A 21816-nucleotide genomic window follows, 5' to 3' on the forward strand; every position below is an offset into this window, starting at 1 on the left:
AACTATATCAAGGTCAACTTATTGATATAGTTATGTTATGTTTGGATCATACATTAGAAACACTGCACATATATTTATTCACTGCAGTACATACAAATTAGTGCAGGCGTAGCACACAGTAACGACTGCTTAGGTGTGACCAATATTGAACTTAGCTCCACCCACTCGTGGTTCTTTTCACAGTGCCACGACAGCTGTTAGTAAATATAGCTCTCAGCAGCAGAGCTGGTGTTGGCGTGGACCAAGCAGAGCACCACGGGACACTGAGTAAAGCGTGGTGTAAAGCGGATACTCCTCATAGACAGATGGAGACTTTGGCGTTGAAGTGGCCTCCACTCTGCAGGATGGCCCTGGATAAAGTGTAGGGGGCTGTCATATGTAGTCTGTTACACTTCACTGCTTCACAGACAACAGCACTCCCTTAACATACCTCTACCACTCTCTCTCTCTCTCTCCCACTCACACACACAAACAACAACACATTCTTACTTTCTTTAACATCCAGCTTTCATCTACTTTTTTTTTTAGAAAACTGAAAACTATAATTCTAAAAACTAAAACTAAACTAAAACTAAAAATATATACCAAATAAAATTTATATTGTTTTGGTTCTAACTTATAGAACAAAAACCAAAAGATATATTTGTATATACTTTTAGCTAACTTTTAACAAGCATTTAGTTTTAGTTACTTTTTGGTTTGAAAATAACGTTAATTCATTATTGGTTCATATGCAATGCTCACTTTTATTTATTTATTTACAAAAATTAGTCATATTCATGTTTGTATAGTTTAGACAATTTTCAAAATAAATGCCAATATTTTTCTAGGCCAGTGTCTTTCTGCAGGCGACCGCTAGAGGGCACTAATGACTTAATTACAATTACTCATGAGAACGATCTTAACAACATAATAGAAATGCAGTTAATCTGTCAAAATATGACAATCAACAAAATAAATATATTTTTTCGACATAACTGTACATTTCTAAAATGTATTACATTAGTATGACATGATGTTTCCATTCATTTATAGGTGTGGAATGGTTCTTGTGCTGTGACCAGTGTATTTAAAAAAAACACTAGAGAGAAAAAAATGACGGTATGCCACGAACGGACAGGCTCGTTGTGTTTCAGCACATTATAAAGTCGTTGATATGACAGAGACACGGTGTGTTTTCCTCTTGTCTGCTTGAAAATGTCTCCTCAGTCTAACACGAGCATCAGCGGCAGTAAAACGGCGGCATTGACGATCTCTCCGTCAAACGAGCCCAACTAGGCCGCATTTACTGTCATCTCAACCGAACGGTGGCTTTAGTTCCGCCTACCGAGGCCGTACTAAGGACGGATGGCTCTTCCAGCGAATAGGATTTGGGTATGCTGCCGGTCCAGAATAAAATTCACCAATTAGCGTGGAGCAACCGCGTAGGGGCACACTTTCTGCGCTCTCTCTGGCAGGAAAGTTAGTTCCTGCTCTTGCCTGGCCGTTTCCTGTAACCGTACAGTGTTGTGAGACGGAGAAAGCCATGTGTGTCGATGCAAAGGTAAATTTAGCACCCCGAATTTATCACTGTGAGTCCAGGGGTAGTGGATATAGCCGTTATTGTCAGGTATTTTCCGTGAAAATTAGCTGCAGGCTCAACGAAACAGTATTGCGGCCTAAAGCCTTGTCTGAACGTTGACGGGCAATGGTTATTGTGGCACGTTGCTTTGGTTTGGTCCGGTTTGTTGATAAGGAGTCCGGTAGACTGAATGGTCGATAGTAAATGTCGGTGAAGCGAACTAAAGACATCAAACACACCATTTATATAATTTATAATCACGGTTATGGTCTCTGTGCAACGGGCGCTTTTGTATAAGATACATCTTGGTCGCGGTACAAGCTAATGCTAACATTGGGGTTTGTAAGAAAGACTGAGAGGAAAAGCATCTCTGCTCTCAGCATCACTGTGTCCTCTTCACACTTCGACACAAACTCTGTGTTAGCTGAACGTCTTCCTGACACCAGAACAATTCAGAATTACTTATGTATTTGCCTAACTTTATTTTAACTTATTGTTATCCACGTTAACGTTGGAAACGTTAGCTTTTCCTAATACTTTTTTGATAAATACTTAAAGCAGCATCATATCTTCTACAGCTCAAAGTTTAAAATACGTGGTCCTGCTTTCACTATCGACAGGGAAAAAAACCTTTAATAGAATAAGTATATCTGAAAGATACGCTTAATAATAACTAACATAATAACAGATTGAAAGTATTACTAGTTTATTGCATGATATTATAGGTAGTATCGCCAGATGCATCTTTTGTCTAGGAAGTTTTTCAGAATTTATGGAAAAACATTTTATATAAAGATTTATGTTGATTTTGGAAAGATAATCTTTCCTAAAATCCTATACTTTTGTTCATTGTGTAAGCATGTCATACATTTTCAGCGTAGTGACTAAGGCTGTAATAAATAATTATTTTGCAGCTATCGGTCACATCATTCTGTCCACAAAATCAGAAGCAGCGCTGATTCATCATTAATGACATCATCCTCTACCACATATGCATTCATTGTTTTGACATCAGTGTTGTCTTGTTTTTCAGTTGAGTATTTAACGTCAAGAAAAAGTTGTGGGTTACGATTAGCTTCCATCTCGGAGTTTTTTACACATTGTGCCCGTCTCCCTGTGTGGAGTGGGCAAGATGGCAGACCCCATCATGGACCTCTTTGAGGACACACCTCTGTTTAACCTGGATGCCCTACCGGACGACTCCTTCTCACAGGGCTCTACAGACCCCGTGGAGGAGGCTCTGAAGTTGGCATTGGGTCAGGTGGACCCACCGACCGAGCCGGAACCCACCGTTGAACTCGCAGATAATTCTGCCCTCAGTGTTCCTGTAGCAGCCCCTTCTATCCCCGACCCTGCTCCTGTTCAAGTCCATGTACAACAGTCGATACCCATGGCAACGGCTCAGACTGTTTCCATGGCTGAAGCTTCCACTGTGGCTCCAACTCTTGCGCCTTCTGATGCTTTACCTCAAATTCAGGCCCAGAACAACATTTCTATTGCCAGCAACACCAGCGGGGTGTCCTGTAGCACCGTCCTGTTGAGCTCCCCTCTGGCCGTTTCCTCCTCCCCAGCTACAACAACTGCCACAACATCACAGCTTGCACAGATAACCCACCAGCTCACTCCTCAGCAGTTAGCTGCCATTGCGCAGCAGGCTGGTGGTAAAATTGTTATTCTCAAGGGACCGCAGGGTCAGGCCCAAGTTCTCCAGACTGTATCTGGGGCCACGAGCCAGACAACTGGAAAGGTGATCCGTGTCTTGTCAGGCACTCCTCTCAAACCCGGCATGTCCATACTGCAGGGTGGGACAGTATTGAGTCAGGCAAGTCCTGGACAAGCTCAAGTCAAAGTGGGTACGGGGGTGCAGAGGTTGCTGCAGTCTCCGAACGGACCAGTGAAACAGTTACTGCTCACTTCCATGCCGCAGCAGACACAGGGCCAGCAGGTTCAGGTGCAGATCCCAACTCAAGCGCAGGTGGCTCAAGGCCAGACTCAAGTCCAAGTTCAGCCACAGGCCCAGATCCAGGTACAGGGCCAAGCTGCACAAATCCATGTTCAGCCTCAAGGCCAGACAGCTCAGATCCAGGTCCAGACCCAGAGTCAGGTGCAGCTACAGCCAGCCATGCAGGCCCACACACAAGTAAGCACCTCCTTCTCCTCCTCTTCTTCCATACAACACAGTGTAGCACCTCCCATGACTGTAGTTCAGTTGTCCTTGACCTTAACATTAACTGTCTATATGCTTACCTCCAGGGTGGTGAACCAAAACGAATCACGCTGGTGCTCCAGCAGCCTTCTCAGACAGGTTCTGTTGCAACTGTGGGTCAGACCATCACAACACAGCAATCAGTCACACAGGTCCAAACAGCCCAAGGAGGGCAGCCGCAGACACCAACCAGACTGGTGTTGGGTCAACTCCCCGGAGGTAAACTGGTGTTGCAGGGAAGCCAGATTGCTGCCCTGGCCCAGGCCAGAGCCGGTCAGGCTGGAGGGCAACCCAAAGTTCTCACAATTCAACTACAAGTGCAGCAGCAGCCAAACCAGCAAGGAGGGGTTAAAGTAAGAATTTAGATTTTTTTTGTGACTCTTTTGTTTTTGTGACAAAGTATCTTATGCTCCAATTTTCTTCTTTTTTTTTTTGTTGACCTTCTGTGATTCATTGCAGTCTGACAAAATGCTACAGTAACACAATCTTTGAAGAACTTAGCTTTGATTCACATCTCTGTTCTTCTGATTTGTATTAGGTTAATGTGTTAATGTTTGTTTGCTTTTTTCTATGTGATTGCAATTTGTAAGTTGACCACTAAGTTGATTCTGTAGTAGTTTTTATTTTTTAGTCATAGTAATCCTGATTTTTTTCTAATTTTTTTTTTTATTTGGTCCTGCTTGGTTTTTCAGCTACAAGTGATACAAAAAACTATAACATACATATAATATTATACTATTATATTGCATATAATACTGTAATATTTAACCAACTGATTCTCTGAAGATCACAGCAGAAAGTGGCTCATAATGTGTTCAGCCCTTAAAAAATGAGATAAAAGTTCTCGGAATGGAACGTTTTGGAAGAATATGTCTTTTATCAAAAAAGAAAATGGAATAGATTTTACAAATGTAAAGTCTGATCTAACACCAAAGGAGGCCGCATTCCTGTTTTACATAGATGTTTTCTTTGTGCTTATTTCCACAGAAGACAGGAAGGTAACTCTTTTCTCTTTTTTCTCTCCAGTACCAGCTGGTTTCAGGAGCTGGAAATGCTGGAAGTCCACAGGTGCTCCAGATCTCTCAGGGTCAGCCAGGACAAAGAGTTGCAGTGCCCCTCAAGATGCTCCTGCAGCCACAGGTAAACCTCCAGAGTCATTGAATTTTTTTTTCTCCTCTGTCAAATAGATGCAGTGAAACAAAAATGTTTTTAAAAACATTTTCTGTCTCTTACATCAGACAAGTTCAGCATCTTCAGCTGGTGGCACAGTCTCCGTGGTGAAGGTCATCAACTCATCCCCCGCAGGCCCCTCTACCACAACCACCAGCACCTGCCCAACACAGACCATCCGCATTGCCAAGGCCCCTGGTGAACCGGCCTCCGTAAGACGAGTGGAGATCCTGTGTAAACAGGAGAAGGCCAACCGGATTGTGGCCGAGGCGATAGCCCGGGCCAAGGCGCGCGGCGAGAAGAACCTTCCCCGAGTCCTGAACCAGGACGAGCTTCCATCCAGTCAGACGTCTCCTGAGATGGGAGGCACCATAACGCTGGTGTCTGCATCCAAGAAAAAGAGCAGCGGAGGTGGAAGCAAGAAAAAAACTCCAGTGTCCGGAGGAGCCATGGCCAAAGTAGTGTGTGGAGGTGACAAGAAGGGCAAAGTGAAGTCACCAGGAGGAACACCCGGAGTGGCCACAGGCATCGTGACACCGGGCTGTGCCAGCAAGAGCAAAAGCAAAACCAAGACAAAGTAAGTGTTGAGTGAGATTCAAGGAGTGATTTAAATGTAACTTTTTTTTCTCTACAAGTTTTAAAAAGTTACATTGTTCTTGTCTGTTTGCAGCACTATCACTCTGGTGGGTGCAAAGAAGAGGAAGAGAAATGGTTCTTCTGACCATTCTGACGGAGAGTTGAGTCCAGCCTCACCTACTGCACTGGAAGATGACATGATTATGGTACGGAGTCTGTAATTATGGTTCATTAGTACAACCTGAGATCAAAGGTCATTCTGAACTGGATTATTTTGTGTGACTATGACCTGATTGTAGAGTTAATAACGACAGTCGTCTGTTTGGGCAGCCCATGGCCTAGTAGTGGAATGATCTGGCTTTTATTTTGAAGGTTGATGGTTCAAGTCCGGGCCACAGCAGGTCCGTGGTTTGTTGAGAAAACCTGCAGTTTTCTGTTACAGTGCAGGATAAATATATGACGTCATTCAGTGCCTTGTTGACATTGTCCTCCAAGTGACAACCTTTGGCAACACCTCTTTTGTCCAATCAGAAGCGGCGCTCCAATCGTGTGGTAAAGAGGAAGAAGTACACAGAAGACCTGGACATCAAGATCACAGATGACGAGGACGAGCAGGAGGACGTGGACGTGACCACGACAGCGGCAGCCGTCGCCTCCATTAGTTGTAACAGCGCCACACAGCTCAAACAGGAAATGGAGCTGGATGCCGATGGACTACCCAGCATGCAGTTCTTTGTTGTAAGTTGGGGAACTTCATTACCATATTTCCTTGTTGAAACAAAAACAAACCCTGTATATTAAAATGTCTGTGAGAAAGAACAGGTTGGATTTGTGAGCCGTGTGTCTATTTGCATCTCATCCATGTGTTAAATATTTGTCTTCCAGGAAAATCCTAGTGAAGAAGATGCAGCCATTGTGGACAAAGTTTTGTCCATGAGATTAACCAAAAAAGAAGTATGATCATGTTTTTCAAATCTTTTTTTTTATTTTTTTTTTTTATGAAGGTCAAATTTTGAATGAATTAATTACATGGTATTGTAAAACTGTTTCCTCTCTTACTGACAGGTGTCTCAAGGCCAGTACACTAATGTTGAAGAGTTCTTTGTGAAATACAAGAACTAGTAGGTTTAATTCATACTTGATAGTTTTGGAGCACTGCAGTGACTTTTGGTTTTTTGATTGCAATTGGTTTTTGTTGTTCATTTCAGTTCCTACTTGCACTGTGAGTGGGCCAGTTTGGATCAGCTGGAGAAAGACAAGAGGATCCACCAGAAGATTAAAAGGTTCAAGACGAAGCATGCACAGATGAGACACATTTTCCAGGAGGTAAGGTGGACACACACACATGTTCGAACTTTTCATTTACAAACTTGTTCCATGTTGTTACCAGCTCTTAAAACCTGTGTTCTTCCCAGGAGGAGGAGCCTTTCAATCCTGACTATGTGGAAGTGGACAGGATCTTAGACGAGTCCCATAGTGTGGACAAGGACAACGGCGAAGTAAGAAATTACTGGACAAAAATCCCAAATATTACTTGTTTTGTGGTTTATTCACTGTTTTTATTTTAACATTCCACCCTCCAGCCTGTTATTTACTATTTGGTGAAGTGGTGCTCACTGCCCTATGAAGATGCCACATGGGAGCTGAAGGAGGACGTGGACGAGGGCAAAGTTGAAGAATTCAGTAAAATCCAAAACCGACAACCACGTGTGAAGAGAGCGGTGAGTTTAAAAAAAAAAAAAAAAAAAAAGACGAAAAAATTGTAGAATCTGAAGCCTAAGGTTTTTCTAAGGTTTAGGTCACAGTACTCTCCAATATTGTTTAATTTTACTTGTGTTTTTTTTTTTTCGCTGCCTCTGATCAGCCTCGGCCTCCAGCAGCTTCATGGAAGAAGCTGGAAGAAACCAGAGAATACAAAAATGGGAACATACTGAGAGAATATCAGCTGGAAGGAGTCAACTGGCTGCTCTTCAACTGGTACAACAGGTATTTGTCTCACACGCTCAGCTGTGAACCGATAAGTTTTGCATAATGCAGTAGAAACTATAGGTCTTCATTTAGTTGTTTTTTTGTTTTCTTTGCTTTACTCTGAACGTTCCCTGGTTCTTGTCTCTCAGGCAGAACTGCATCCTGGCAGATGAGATGGGTCTGGGCAAGACCATCCAGTCCATCGCACTGCTATCAGAGATTCACGGTGCTGGAATCCAAGGCCCCTTCCTGGTTATTGCCCCTCTCTCCACCATCACCAACTGGGAGAGAGAGTTCTCCACTTGGACCAACATGAACGCCATCGTCTACCATGGCAGCCTGGCCAGCCGACAGATGATACAGCAGTACGAGATGTACTGCAAGGATGACAAGGTGGCGTCACTGGTGCTGTGTGAACGTCTTTTAGATGTCGCCAACTTGCAGCGTTTCTAATTTACTTTGATCTTTGTCTGCAGGACCATTTGATCCCCGGTGCCTACAAGTTTGACGCCCTGATCACAACCTTTGAGATGGTGCTGTCCGACTGCCCCGAGCTGAGGGAAATCTCCTGGCGCTGCGTCATCATTGACGAGGCTCACCGCCTTAAAAATCGCAACTGCAAGTTGTTGGACAGCTTGAAGATGTTGGACCTGGTAAGTTGACCTCTGTGACCTCTGCGAGAACAGCAATGTTGATTTTTCTTTTCCTCCCCTCCTTCCACATTCTGCATCTGTTGCACTTAAACCCATTTGCGTCTGTTTATCACAGGAGCACAAAGTGTTGTTGACCGGCACTCCACTCCAGAACACCGTGGAGGAACTTTTCAGTCTGCTTCATTTCCTGGAGCCAGCTCAGTTCCCGTCAGAGACGGAGTTCCTCAGAGACTTTGGTGACCTCAAAACAGAGGAGCAGGTATGAAATCTGCTCTGGATAAAACCTTTTGACTTAGAACAGCTTTATCAGTACTTTGATTTTGTTGAACACCTGCTCTTTTTGTTTTCAACCAGGTTCAAAAACTACAGGCCATCTTGAAACCTATGATGTTGAGAAGACTGAAGGAGGATGTGGAGAAGAACTTGGCTCCTAAACAGGAAACCATCATTGAGGTTAGTTTTCTGTAATACCTCACTGTTTGCTTTTTTCTTTTGGTTTCATTAAAAAACAGTAACTGATGACAAACTATTATGGGATGCAATAAATGCAGGTTGAGCTGACGGATGTCCAGAAGAAGTACTACAGAGCTATCCTGGAGCGTAACTTCAGTTTCCTCAGTTTGGGAGCAAACAGTAACAGCAACGTCCCTAATCTTCTCAACACTATGATGGAGCTGCGAAAGTGCTGCAACCACCCCTACCTCATCACAGGTACTGAACCAGAGCAGTGACACAAACATTTTTATAGTCTAAAGGCTTTATAGTCTTTTTTGCTGCGAAATATGTTGTGTTTTATTATGTTTATTACATCAAATTTTTTTTTTGTAATTCAGGCGCCGAGGAGAAGATCGTTGCCGAGCTGCGGCAGGTCTATGACCCAATGGCCTCCGACTTCCATTTGCAGGCACTCATTCGCTCAGCTGGCAAGCTAGTGCTACTGGACAAGCTGCTGCCTCGCCTGAAGGCCGGTGGCCACAAAGTGCTGATCTTCTCACAGATGGTGCGCTGCTTAGACATTCTGGAGGACTACCTCATCAACAAAAGGTAACAAAAAGTCCAGGCTGGCTTTTTTTTAACCCTGTGAATGTTTCCAGGCGTGTCCACATCAACTGTACACTAAAAATAAATTGCATGCTGGTCTCCTCTCCATTTTACAGATACCTTTATGAGCGAATAGATGGCAGAGTGCGTGGAAACTTGCGTCAGGCTGCCATTGATCGCTTCAGCAAACCTGACTCAGACCGCTTTGTCTTTCTGCTGTGCACCCGGGCCGGTGGCCTGGGTATTAACCTCACTGCTGCCGACACCTGTGTTATATTTGACTCTGACTGGAACCCCCAAAATGACCTGCAGGTACTAGATTGTGCTGTGATGTTAAGAAGAAATATATATATATATTTTACTTTTTTTTCTTTTTCTGACCAATCTTTGTGACGCTCCAGGCTCAAGCCAGGTGTCATCGTATTGGTCAGTCCAAGGCCGTGAAGGTCTACCGTCTGATAACCAGAAACTCGTACGAGAGAGAGATGTTGGATAAAGCAAGTCTGAAGCTTGGACTGGACCGTGCCGTCCTACAGACGATGAGTGGCAACAAGGACAGCAGTGTCAACGGGGTGAGATGTCAACTTATCTGCTCAAACCTCCTGTTTTTAAATCTCTGACATATTCTAGTTCATATTCTACATCTGACATCTCATTTTTGTCTCCTGTAAATGTCTCCAGATCCAGCAGTTCTCCAAGAAGGAGATTGAGGACCTCCTGAGGAAAGGAGCGTACGCTGCCATTATGGATGAGAATGATGAAGGCAGTCGCTTCTGCGAGGAGGACATTGACCAGATCCTTCAGCGGAGAGCCACCACTATCACCATTGAGAGCGAAGGCAAAGGCTCCACCTTCTCCAAGGCTAGCTTTGTAGCTTCAGAGAACCGCAATGACATCGCCCTGGACGACCCCGAGTTCTGGCAGAAGTGGGCGAAGAAGGCCGACATCGACATGGACTCTATCAACAGAAAGGTAAAGATTTTCCGCAGCTGCATATTTCTCTGAAAATGAAATACTGGTTTATGGAAATAATTTATGAACTAAAAATTACTTCTTTTTTTTCCTCCCCCAGAACACCCTCGTGATCGACACCCCCAGAATACGAAAGCAGACTCGTCAGTTTTCCAGTTTACGGGGCGAAGGTGGAGATCTGTCTGATTTGGACAGCGACGAGGAGTATCCACCTGCGAATTCCAGACAGTCCCGTGCCTCCAGACGAGCCGAACGCCACAGTGGAGGAGGATATGGACGCACTGACTGTTTCCGTGTTGAGAAACACCTGCTGGTCTACGGGTATGGAAACAAAGACATTTTTTCATTCACTGACTGCCCCCCATGAAATGTAATTTCAATGCAGTGCTTGTGTCGTTGTTGTCCAGCTGGGGTCGCTGGAGGGACATCCTTTCTCACGCCAGGTGCAAACGGCGTCTGAGCGAACGTGACGTGGAGACGATCTGTCGTGTAATTCTGGTCTTTTGTCTGCTTCACTACCGTGGCGACGAAAACATCAAGAGCTTCATCTGGGAGCTCATCACTCCTCCAGAGAACGGGTGTGAGCCCACCACACTGCTCAACCACTCTGGTACGAATCTGATAGTCGAAGCCACAGTTATATTCTTTCAAGTCATTAGGAATTTTCTTTTTACTTGCAGGCTGCAATAAAATGTTGCAACTTTTGTGACTCTAAATTATTTTTCCTTGTCTTCCCACCTTCAAGGTCTGTCTATTCCTGTCCCGAGAGGCAGGAAGGGCAAACGGGTAAAAGCTCAGAGCACCTTTGACGTTCAGAAAGTGGAGTGGATCAGGAAGTATAACCCTGACACCCTACTGCTGGACGAGAGCTACCGCAAACACCTCAAACACCAGTGCAACAAGTCAGTGGAGCTAAATTAGCACCGTAGCTACAGGTTTGAGTTTGTCCACTAAATTGTCAAAGTGATAAACGTTTGTCCTTCCGCTGCAGGGTGTTGCTCAGAGTGCGTATGCTGTACTACCTGAAGCAGGAAGTTATTGGAGAACACGCCGACGCCGTCCTGAAGGGAGCCGACATCAGGTGTGTCCGACAGCCCACTGAACACACACTCACACTCAATTCCTCCTGTTGAGGCCGACAGTCGGTTAAACATTGACCTCTTTCACAGGGACGTTGACATCTGGATGCCCGAGATGGAGCAGCAGGAGGTTCCAGCAGGATGGTGGGATACTGAGGCCGACCGCTCGCTGCTCGCCGGTGTTTTCAAACACGGTAGGTTCTCTCTCTGTACGGGTATTTATTTGTATGTGTGTTTGGGTTTTTTTTTTTAGGTTTACATGATTTTGTGCCATTTTCTCAGGTTATGAAATGTACACCACCATGCGTGCCGATCCCTGCCTTTGCTTTGTGGAGAGAGTTGGTCGCCCTGACGACAAGGCCATTGATGCTGAGCAGCACACTGGTGACACAGAGCTGGGAGAGGAGTAAGTGAAGTGCATTTTAAAAAATGTGATTCTGTGATTTGTCTGTCTGTTGATCTTTGATCACTAAACTGTGTTTTTGTGTCGTCCAGTGCCGACTACGATAAATACTCAGAGGATCCAGAGTTCAAACCGGCCTCGAGGCACAAAGATCTTTTTGAGGAGGTTTGATGTCACGCACTGTAGTCATATTCAGAGCGTTAATGTTGGACGTGCAGATGTTAAAAGCAGTCTTCCTTTTCTTCTGATCGCCTGTCTCTTGTGCAGCCTGACTCCATGAACATGGACGAGGAGGTTTCTGTGGAGGACAAGGCCGCTCCACTGGTCACAGAGAGCTTTTTGAGTCAGAGCAGTGCAGGCAGCTGGCCCTCCAGCTCGTCCCTCACAGCACGGCTACGTCGTCTGATCACGGCTTACCAACGCAGCTACAGACAGGAGCAGCTGAAAATTGAGGCTGAGGCCAAGGGTGACCGCCGACGGAGGAGGTGTGAACAGGCCAGTAAACTGAAGGAGATCGCACGGCAGGAGCGTCAGCAGAGGTGACGTTGGTTCTTATGTTCATTTGATTTTAAGTCACATGCAGATGATGTGAAACTGAGCAAACAGCTCTCTCTCTCTGAACGCTGATGTTTTCCGTGTAGATGGACACGAAGGGAAGAGTGCGACTTCTATCGCGTGGTGTCAACCTTCGGCGTGGAGAAGATGAAAAAGGAACCAAGTCTTCCTGAAGTCACAGATGAGTACAACTGGACACGGTTCCGCACCTTTGCTCGTCTGGATAAAAAAACTGACGAGAGCCTCAGTCGATACTTCCGTGCTTTTGTCTCGATGTGCCGGAGGGTGTGTCACCTCCCCCCAGGCCGAGAAGGTGAAAACTGTTTATTTAATTGTTACTACAAAATTCATGTTCCTTCTTGACTTTGAGCATAAATTCTTCAGTTGTGTTCATTATTTTCTAGTGTGGTTATTGGCAAGAATCTGGCACAATACGATACACATCACAATACAGGGAGAACAGTACAATATAGTGCGATAAACTGCGATTTTTATTTTTTTTAACAATTTAATTTTACTCACTAGAGAAGAAATAAAAGAAAAACACCATGAATATTTGACTGGTAATAATAAAGATTACATCGATACAGTGCTATAGAATGTGAATACAGTATCATGAAACTATTGTTGTCTCATGTTATGATTCTTCTCTGACTCAGATTCCTTGGAGCCCCCACAGACAGTGGGCCCCATCACTGAGGAGCGCGCCTCCCGTACACTCTACCGTATCAGCCTCCTGCGTCGCCTCCGTGAGCGGGTCCTGCCTCACCCTGCCCTGGAGGAGCGCCTGGCCCTGGCCCCGCCCAGCTCGGAGTTGCCCAGCTGGTGGATTTTGCCAGACCACGATCATCAGCTGATGTTGGCGGCAAACCTGCACGGCGTCAGCCGCACCGAGCAGTCCATCTTCGCAGACCCGCAGTTCACCTTCAACCAAGCTCGGGAAGAGTTTATCCAGAACCAGCAGGCCCCGCCGCCGCCTCCACCCCAGCCGCTGCCCATCATACCCCTCATGCAGCCCAAGACGGAGGAAGAAATGTGCGAGGTGAAGGAGGAAGGAGCCGACGATGACGCTCATTTGCTCAGCACTGAACTCTGTGCCGACCTTCAGAGCACGCCTTTAACCCATCACGATGGGAAAATACACGGACAGGCATGGAGCTTTAAAAAGAGCAAAGGAAGAGGGGGGAGGAAAGGTGGAGAGGAAGGATCCGATTCAGATTCTGACTCTGACTCGGGCTCGTCATCGTCGGACCAGTCGGGGAGCAGCGACGACAGTGGGGACAGTGACGAGGAGGGTGAAAAGAGTAAGCTTAAAAAACACAGCAGTGATGTCACTAACACCAATAATAATAATAACTGATAACAACACAATCTACAACCAATCTAATAATGTGGCATTTGTTTTTCTCACCTGAACAGGAAAGGTGTGTGACGCAGATGAAGACAACAGTTTACTATCCATCACTCCGTCTCAGGACGGTATTCCACCTCCTGATCCTCTCAGACTTGAATGGCCAAAGGTGAGGATTTGCTCATTTTCACGACGTTTGTCTAAAAAGTATTACTGATAATTAAATCGTTTCCTAGAGGAGGACTCGTCCTTAACATCTGCCCTTTTGTCCTTAGGACCGTGTGTTGATCAACAGACTGGACAACCTGTGTACGTTGGTGCTGACGGGTCAGTGGCCCTCAGGACGGCGGTACGTGTCCGAGGCTCAGCTCAACCCCAGCTCTGAGCTGGTGGGAGACGATATGTCCTGCACGAGGCTGATCCGTAAACCCAGCAGCATGACCGTAGGTCTGGGGGCTGAAGGAGAAGACGGAGAGTTCACTGTCAAACTGCTGAAGGTGAGAACTTAGTGGTGAAGTGAGGACCTGCAGTGTCATGGTGTCACTGTGAAATGAAAAGGTTCACCAGCGTCGGAGCCTTCAGACTGAGGCTTAAAAAAAAAGACATTTTTAAAATAATACACACAGCATTTGAGTCGACAAATTGTTTCATTGATTGAATTAAGAATAGGACCAAGTTAGAGTGTAAACACAGTCTGTATCTGATCCTTCCAGGAGGAGGGGCTAAAGCTGACCTTCTCCAAACAGTCACTGATGCCTAATGGATCAGCAGGAGAGAGCAGCATACGCAAGAGACGCAAAGATCAAGAGGTGATGCTGCCAGATTAACATAAGATTATAACATAAGATTATATTATTATATTAGATTAAGGAAGTGTGGACAAAAAACGACAAGTTTGGTTTTCATCACTCTGTGACTTCTCTCTGTGCCTCAGTTATCAGATCCAGAGGGTCTCCTGGATTCTCTGGATGGCACGCCTCGACGGAGAGACCCTCCCACATGGCTGAAGGAGAACCCAGAATATGAGGTGGAGGGAGACATGCTAGAGGTAAAGGGGGGGGGGGTAGAAAAAGTCATTGGTTAATAATCATGTTTTCTCTCTGATCCTCTGTGTTTTGGTTTGTTTGGAAACAGAATAGAACTGTGTTTGTGCTGCATCACAGTGTTTGTTCTTTTTCTTTATTTTTTTTCTCCTCAGCTTCTTGTGAACAGAAGCAAAAGGAAGAGGAAGAGGAGGCCAAAAGCCCTAACCGGCAGTGAGAAGGTCAAGCTCATAAATATGAGGACAGGAAAGAAGGTGAGATGGAGCTAGAAACAGATCCAATAGAACACAACACACTGACCAGGGAGTTAGCAGAGTTTTAATCTCCTGCTAACAAAACTGTTTCCTCTGTCTGAAGGTTGGAACAGCGTTCCTTCCTATGCTGCAAGACCTGAGAGAATATCTGGAGGAGAACCCTGACAACGCTGTAGCACCAGAGTGGTCCGAGACAGTTCGGAACTCGGTACATAATCACAGGATACCACTGCGCTCATTGTTTCCACCGTGTCAGAGTTGATGATTTTTGTTTTTCAGGGTTTCCTGCCTGAGACCTACTTCCACCGACTGCTGACTGAACACTCACAGATCCCTAAGAAAAGCAAGAGGCGTCATCACCATCATCACCATCACCACCACCACCACCACCGTCACCACCATCACCTCACTCCAGAGCCTGTTCATGAAGAGCCCAGCCTGGACGGTGTTGAGGAGGAGACACTGGTATCGGACGGAGCCTACATGATGGACGAGGAGGAGCTGGAGGCCTCCCATCACTTTCTCACCAGTGCAGACTTTGATGTGAAAATTATGGGCGGTGACGGCATGTCCCATGCCGACTATGACAGTTCGGATCAGGAGGCGTTACTAGATGATGTCATCATGACACAGAAGGACTCTGACTCTTCGTCGAGCTCAGAGGATTGACTGAAGAGCTCACTCCCCCAACATGTCTGACTCTGTCTCTGTGTTGAATCATGCTATTCCTCATTATTTTTACCACATGTGTATGTTTTTTGTTTGTTTGCTACTTTTACTCATTTATTTTATATCATAGTAATGTTTTTTCAATGAATTGAGCAGGTTTGCACCCATCCGTTATGTTTAGGTTTTTTTTTTTTTTTTTAATCACTGAGAAATGTCTCTCATCCTTCCACTCATCCCTCATCAACAACCTCTGACAAAATGGCAGAAAAAAAGCTGTGCTTTCTCACTCCTCATCCTCCAAATCCTATGAATTTCCATCACATTCCCAGCCGTGACCAAAAGGGGGCCCTGCTGTACAGAAGAAACCTTTTCTTAAGAACCTCAACGCTGGTCCTCCAGCGCCACATGAAACTGGACATGAGTGCAGAGCAGAGCCTGGATTCAGACCACCACCCTACTCCACCCCTCCAGCCCGGTCTGGTCATGTCCCCCGTGTCCGGACTTGTACATGAACTTCAAAAAGAAAAAAAAAAACGGGGGGGATCCAGTGTGTGGATGTACTGTTATTGTTTTCACTCTGTGGAAGGTGGGGTTGGACATACCAGGGAGGGACGGGCGGGGGGGCACATTAGTTACTGAATCAGTGCTAGGATGGATGGGTGTTCTGTACAATGTAGAGCTCGTCAATTGTGTACAATGGTGCCGACATGACGACATTGAGTTATTATTCTTGTTTTATGAACTGACTGTATCTGTGATATGAATAACAGCAATCTCAAGTGAAAAAAAAACAGTTTTCTGTGCATTTTTATGAATTTCACCCAGACACAAGCAACTGAGGTTTCCTGTTTGTACACAAGGTCAGATCTGTACCATGTGTGGTGTCCTAAATACAACAGGTGACCCTCCACATGAGTGTGATTCACTTCTGTTTGTTCTGAATAATGGTGTTATCAGAATGAATACGAGATCCAGGGCGTTGCAGCTTATATTCTTGTGCTGTTGTCTAGTCAACAGTCAAGTCCTCCAGGATTTCAAGACAAGAGTCTGATGGTCAAAGAAGACAGGACAGGTCCAATTCCTAGGGTTAAGAATTGAGCACCAAGTCATCAGAGCTGAAGTCTCCAAGTAGTGTCACAAGATGTCTCAATTACATACGTTTATTCACACTAAATATTTATATTTTGCTATTTATTATTAGCCATGTTACATAGTCAGTGTAAACTCCAACAGTTTATTTGTTCAACAAAGTAGCAGGTCTCTTTTCAACACAGGTCAAACCATCTGAACTCTAGATTATTATATTCCCTGTTACTCTAGATTTTCCATCCTCGTCACTGTTAATAAAAACAACTGCAGTATTGTTTTAATTTCTGACACCAAACAGTTTTTGCACCACTATAAAAGTCACTGTTACATACTCGCCTTTATAAATCATCACCACTGGATGTCAGTAAAGAATCATACTTATGGTCTAGTAACTAGTAGTAACATTCCGGCTCTTTTGACGGTGCTACGTGGAGTAGTATGTTTAGTAGTAAAGTATTTCCTTATGTTGCCAAATGCAGTGAGCGACTTGTTCGTCACATAAGTATGTATCCCACCTTCCTCTTATTGAACGATGGACATGGAAATGATTTATTTCTGTCTGAAATTCAAGTAGCAGTGCTGCCTTTGTGGCCCGTTATTTAGACGTTGGAATTATTTCAGATAATAAATCATTAGATTTTTCCAATAGTGGACGGCTTAATTCAGATGTACGACACAAGTATTTCGCCAAACATTTCATCTTCATGTGATTTCACCTTTTTATTTTTATTATTATTATATATTTTTTAATAATTCACCTAACAAAATGAAGTATGCAACGAGACAGGTTGAACTGATTACTAGCTAAAATGCAAATGTCCAGATTTTTTTCAATATCTGCTTATTACACTTTACACTTGTGCATGTTTCGGAAACAAAACACAGGCAACATAAATTATTTGCCCTAAAATATCTTATGTCGCTTGATTTAACGTACACGTTAAATCGAAACATTTCCGACGGTACATGAACGCAGCTGTTGCTCGTGTGTTCTTCGAAAAGATGCTATTCGCTGATGCTAGCTAGCGCCGCTGCGGCGGTTGTTAGTGAGTTTTTGTTAGACCCCCTCTATAAATCGCAACTGTTTTATATTAAAATTATTGCAGTACTACCACTAACAGCATGTGGTTGATTCCAGACTAAAGCTGCGAATCTGTATTCCTTTCCCTTCGGAAAAGGTCATTCTGATTCTCTAAATTACCTTGCTAGCCGGCAGCGGTTAGCTTGCTGGTTAGTGATTAGCCCCGCAAGTCGATTCAAACACAACTGAATCTAAATGGGGCTTTTCCCCTAAAAAAAATCTATACTTCATACAGATTAAAACGTGTATATTAGTTATTAAGGAAATATTCTATCATGGATATTAATTTTTACTCAGACCTTTCAGATGCACAGAATGTTGATACGGAGTTTTTGGACAGTCAAGCATATGGAGGATACTCCGGGGAGAACAAGGTAAAATATAATTTCAAATGAACATTTAACGTCAATGGTTTGTAGAATTATAGTTAAACTGTTTATCTGTTTTAGTTCGCAGAAGGCAACGACAGCTATATGACTATCAGTGGACCTGGTCACCCGTTTCTGTCTGCTGAGGTGAGATACAATGCCCGTCAGAATTTTGTCCTTAATGACGCTTAAGAAATCAAAAGAAAAATACATTAAGGTCGAAAAGTATTTTTGTGTTAACAAATACACATCTTTTATCCAAAATTTTGTTGAACCGCTTGATTTTGTACTCTTAATGATGTGAAACTTGAGCAACAACTGAAGCTTTTGTTGGTCAGTTAAGGTAACTTTTATGTGTCGGCACATGTACTTACTTGTTACCGACTTATTACTGACTTTTTGTCTTGTTGGTATTTCCAGTGCTGTGTTTATTACTTGTGAATTAAACACATTGCTCTTGTGATTCATCAACCATTTCCCTTGTCCACCTGCAGCAGACATTTCATACCCCCAGTCTTGGGGATGAAGTGTTTGAGATGCCTCCCATCTCCCTGGACCCAGACCCAGCTTTGGGCATCAGTGATGCGGTGTCTCCTTTTGAGCTGACAGATGGATCAGATGGTACTGAGGGTTCTACAACCTCCCGGAGTCTCGTGAGCAACTTGGTGGTGGAGGCCAATGACCCCTCCTTTGCCGCCACCTATGTGAACTCTGGGTCTCAGGGCACTGATCAGCTGAACCTTGGGTCACTCGGCCAGTCTGGAGGTGGAGCCCTACTGAGCTCTTCAGCTTTGGTGAGTACTGTTCTAATTTGCCTACACTCTGCTACACTCATTGTTATTTTTCTATTAATTTGTAATTTATTTATTTCCCATAATCCCTCTTCAGGAAATGGGTAATTCCAGTGGTTCACACTTCAGCAGTTCATCTCCAATGACCATTGACGTTCAGCTCGGTGACATTGGTCCTGGGCTTTTGGGGAGCAGTCATCTGAGCACCATCAACCAGTCAGAACTGGCACTGGGTCTAGGAGGCGACTCCATAGGGCATCACTCAGATACACTGGAGCAGCCGCTGTCAGCGACTCCGTCTCCGGCTGGTTCTCTGCAGGATGAGGACATGGATGATTTTAAGGTTATATGTTAAAGCTGCTTTATTTGTTTTCATTAACCTGTGTTTTTATTCCCTATTACTAACACACACAATGCACATTTTCCCTTTGACTCTTGTCTCATACAGAGGAGTGTGCTGGTAGACTCCCCCATGTCCATATCCTCCTCCGTCCTGTCCCACCTGTCCTCCCACCCAGCTCCTCTGTCCTCCGTCTCCCCATCTATGATCAGGAAGAGTGGGGGGAAACCAGCCACACTGTCTCCAGCCAATAGCATGGTGGGAGCCAAGAAAGGACGGAAGAAGAAGGATCCGAATGAACCGCAGAAGCCGGTCTCAGCTTATGCCCTGTTCTTCAGAGACACCCAAGCAGCCATTAAAGGCCAGAACCCTAACGCTTCCTTTGGGGAGGTGTCAAAGATTGTGGCCTCCATGTGGGACAGTCTGGCCGAGGACCAGAAACAAGTAAAAACACTTCTTATGTGTACCCTGAAGTACATTTATTAGAGGAAACACTCTGTCACTGCCAATGAAAACAAAAGCTTTTTAACAAATGGACATTTGTCCCCTGCAGGTGTACAAGAAAAAGACTGAAGTAGCCAAAAGAGAGTATTTAAAAGCCCTGGCGGCTTACAGAGCCAATCAGCTGTCACAGGTAACAGTATGTTGTCTAATAGTAACAGCAATAGCTAATAGTGATGAAAGCTTCGCAGTTCATTCAACGTTTCTGTTTGTTAAGTGTCTGTTTTAAATAACCAGGGGTGTGTATGAGCAAGAATCTGCTAATACAAAGCTGAACGGGCCGCATCTGGCCCCCAGGCCTTAGTTTGTCCAAGCCTAGTCTATATGGTATCGTGAAATGAAGTATGGTGATATTTCATTGTATTTTCTTACATCTTCACCATACACCATTACTAAAATATAATGTCTATATCCTTCAGCCTGCCACTGAGGAGATGGACACTGCTCCTTCACCACCTCCACCTGCCATTAACTCCAACCCTGCAGCCCCTCCCTCTGCCAGTCAACAAACAATCCGTCTAGCGAGCACCCCTGCTGAGGAGAACACCATCACCAACATTTGTATGTCAAACATCATCCTGGACGTCCCTGAGAGGACCTTACGGTCCCACACAGGTGCAAACAAAGCCCCAGCAGCAGCAGCTGCTCCACCAGCGCAGACCATCACCAAGATCATAATCCCAAAACACATCCTGCAGGCGGGGGGGCAGTTGGTGACGGTGTTACCTGGAGGAGTCCGCACCTTACAGCCAACGCTGCTGGTGTCGGGCGGGCCTCGTCAGCCTCCTCCGCTGCAGCAGATGCAGAACGCTCCTCCACCGCCGCGGCTCCAGCAGATGGCACCGGCACCTCCACCGTTACAGGCCAAGCCTCGTGAGGGTGGTGCTGCGGCACTGTCTGTCACAGCTACGCCTCCGCCGCCGCTTCAGATAAAAATAGTTCCCACTCCAGTGCAGGGCAAAGATGAACTCCCCATTATTGTCCCCAAAACAGTAGCTGCCTCCTCTGCTGTGGCCTCGACATCCCAGAATGCACCTGTGGTGTCAGTGCAGGTGGTGAATTCAGCGGAGGTGTCCGGAGGTGCAGATGAAGATGAAGTTACAGAAGTGCTGCACACAGAAGAGGTGAAGGTTCTTGTTGGTTTTACGTTTGTTAGCATTTCATAGTTTATTTTTTAAATCTTTTGTTATTCTGACATTTAGTTTCACTCTCCATCTCACACCTGCTAACCTATTGTTCCTCAGCATTTTGCAAATGACAAGATTATTCCATGGTGTTCTGTTCCATTTTACCAGGAGGACATGGAGGTGACGGGGTCCAGCGTGTGTGTGAGGACGGGGTGTAACAACCCAGCCGTGGAGAGTGAAGACTGGGACAAAGAGTATTGCAGCAATGAATGTGTGGCCAATCACTGCAGGTTGGTAAAGTTGAACCAAGGATTAAGAGAAAATTGTCTTTAGTTTGGCAAGAAAACTATCAGTAAATAGGTCTGAAAATGATGCTTTAAAGTGGAACGAAATATGTTTATTAATATTTCTAAAAGTAACTGAAAGCTCTATCTGATATTCTCCGAAAATGTCCCTGACTTATATTTTTTTAGTGCTGTAAAAATGTAATGGCTTTTTTTTTTTCCAGAGACATTTTCATGGCCTGGTGTTCCATCAGGAATCAGAGCATTGGAACAGTGAAGTAAAGAAGAGGATTTCATGTCCTGCCACATTGTTGAATTTTTTTCTACATTCTGTAGGTTGAACAGATGCTGTTGATGACAATAAAAATGTAGTTTTAATAAAAACAGCACTGGTGTCAGAGCAGAAGAACCAGTGCCAGTATTTCCTGCCTATACATTCAAATCTTCAGAGTATTTGGCTGGACAAGTTATCACTGGAACAACAGTGTCCGGCTAAATATTAAAAAAAGAACTGTTAATAAATATATATCGCAGTGTTCTAGCAATTAGCTTGTGCACAGACACAAACGTAGATTTACAATATATTTACACTTATAATATCGTTATATAGAGATATAAACTACATAATTAAAGTTATTAGTTTTAATACATTACTCCTTTACCGTGTTTTAGCTGAATAAGCGTCGACATGGCGTATATCGTGTATGTTTTCCTTTAAATCAAAGATTTAAATT

General features: G+C 44.5%; 2 protein-coding genes across 4 annotated transcripts; both read left to right on the forward strand.

Annotated features, from left to right (window-relative positions):
- Nucleotides 1-775: 775 nt before the first annotated feature.
- Nucleotides 776-16292, forward strand: chd8 (chromodomain helicase DNA binding protein 8). Of its 2 annotated transcripts, XM_008334731.3 has the most exons (39): nucleotides 776-1543; nucleotides 2595-3701; nucleotides 3815-4120; nucleotides 4794-4907; nucleotides 5006-5514; nucleotides 5608-5719; nucleotides 6045-6251; nucleotides 6399-6467; nucleotides 6579-6634; nucleotides 6722-6839; nucleotides 6929-7012; nucleotides 7097-7234; nucleotides 7378-7499; nucleotides 7631-7874; nucleotides 7958-8134; nucleotides 8250-8393; nucleotides 8489-8587; nucleotides 8686-8845; nucleotides 8968-9178; nucleotides 9292-9487; nucleotides 9577-9747; nucleotides 9857-10147; nucleotides 10248-10468; nucleotides 10555-10757; nucleotides 10893-11049; nucleotides 11139-11228; nucleotides 11317-11420; nucleotides 11509-11632; nucleotides 11722-11794; nucleotides 11897-12168; nucleotides 12271-12497; nucleotides 12844-13488; nucleotides 13604-13704; nucleotides 13811-14032; nucleotides 14249-14344; nucleotides 14470-14583; nucleotides 14734-14832; nucleotides 14936-15040; nucleotides 15112-15501. In XM_008334731.3, the coding sequence occupies exons 2-39, from the start codon at nucleotides 2694-2696 to the stop codon at nucleotides 15499-15501; spliced, it is 7779 nt and encodes a 2592-aa protein (XP_008332953.1). In that variant the 5' UTR covers nucleotides 776-1543; nucleotides 2595-2693. The 2 variants fall into 2 exon arrangements, with proteins under 2 accessions (XP_008332953.1, XP_016897701.1); XM_017042212.2 differs by lacking the exon at nucleotides 776-1543 and having other exon boundaries at nucleotides 2694-3701; nucleotides 15112-16292.
- A 695-nt stretch (nucleotides 16293-16987) lies between these two features.
- Nucleotides 16988-21503, forward strand: tox4a (TOX high mobility group box family member 4 a). Of its 2 annotated transcripts, XM_008334729.3 has the most exons (10): nucleotides 16988-17092; nucleotides 17969-18045; nucleotides 18121-18186; nucleotides 18534-18833; nucleotides 18928-19173; nucleotides 19279-19614; nucleotides 19724-19804; nucleotides 20091-20795; nucleotides 20967-21088; nucleotides 21307-21503. In XM_008334729.3, the coding sequence occupies exons 1-10, from the start codon at nucleotides 17029-17031 to the stop codon at nucleotides 21362-21364; spliced, it is 2055 nt and encodes a 684-aa protein (XP_008332951.1). In that variant the 5' UTR covers nucleotides 16988-17028; the 3' UTR covers nucleotides 21365-21503. The 2 variants fall into 2 exon arrangements, with proteins under 2 accessions (XP_008332951.1, XP_008332952.1); XM_008334730.3 differs by lacking the exon at nucleotides 16988-17092 and having other exon boundaries at nucleotides 17459-18045.
- Nucleotides 21504-21816: the final 313 nt, after the last annotated feature.

Source organism: Cynoglossus semilaevis, chromosome 20 (assembly GCF_000523025.1).
Source record: "Cynoglossus semilaevis isolate Cse_v1.0 chromosome 20, Cse_v1.0, whole genome shotgun sequence".
Classification (NCBI taxonomy): Eukaryota; Metazoa; Chordata; class Actinopteri; order Pleuronectiformes; family Cynoglossidae; genus Cynoglossus; species Cynoglossus semilaevis.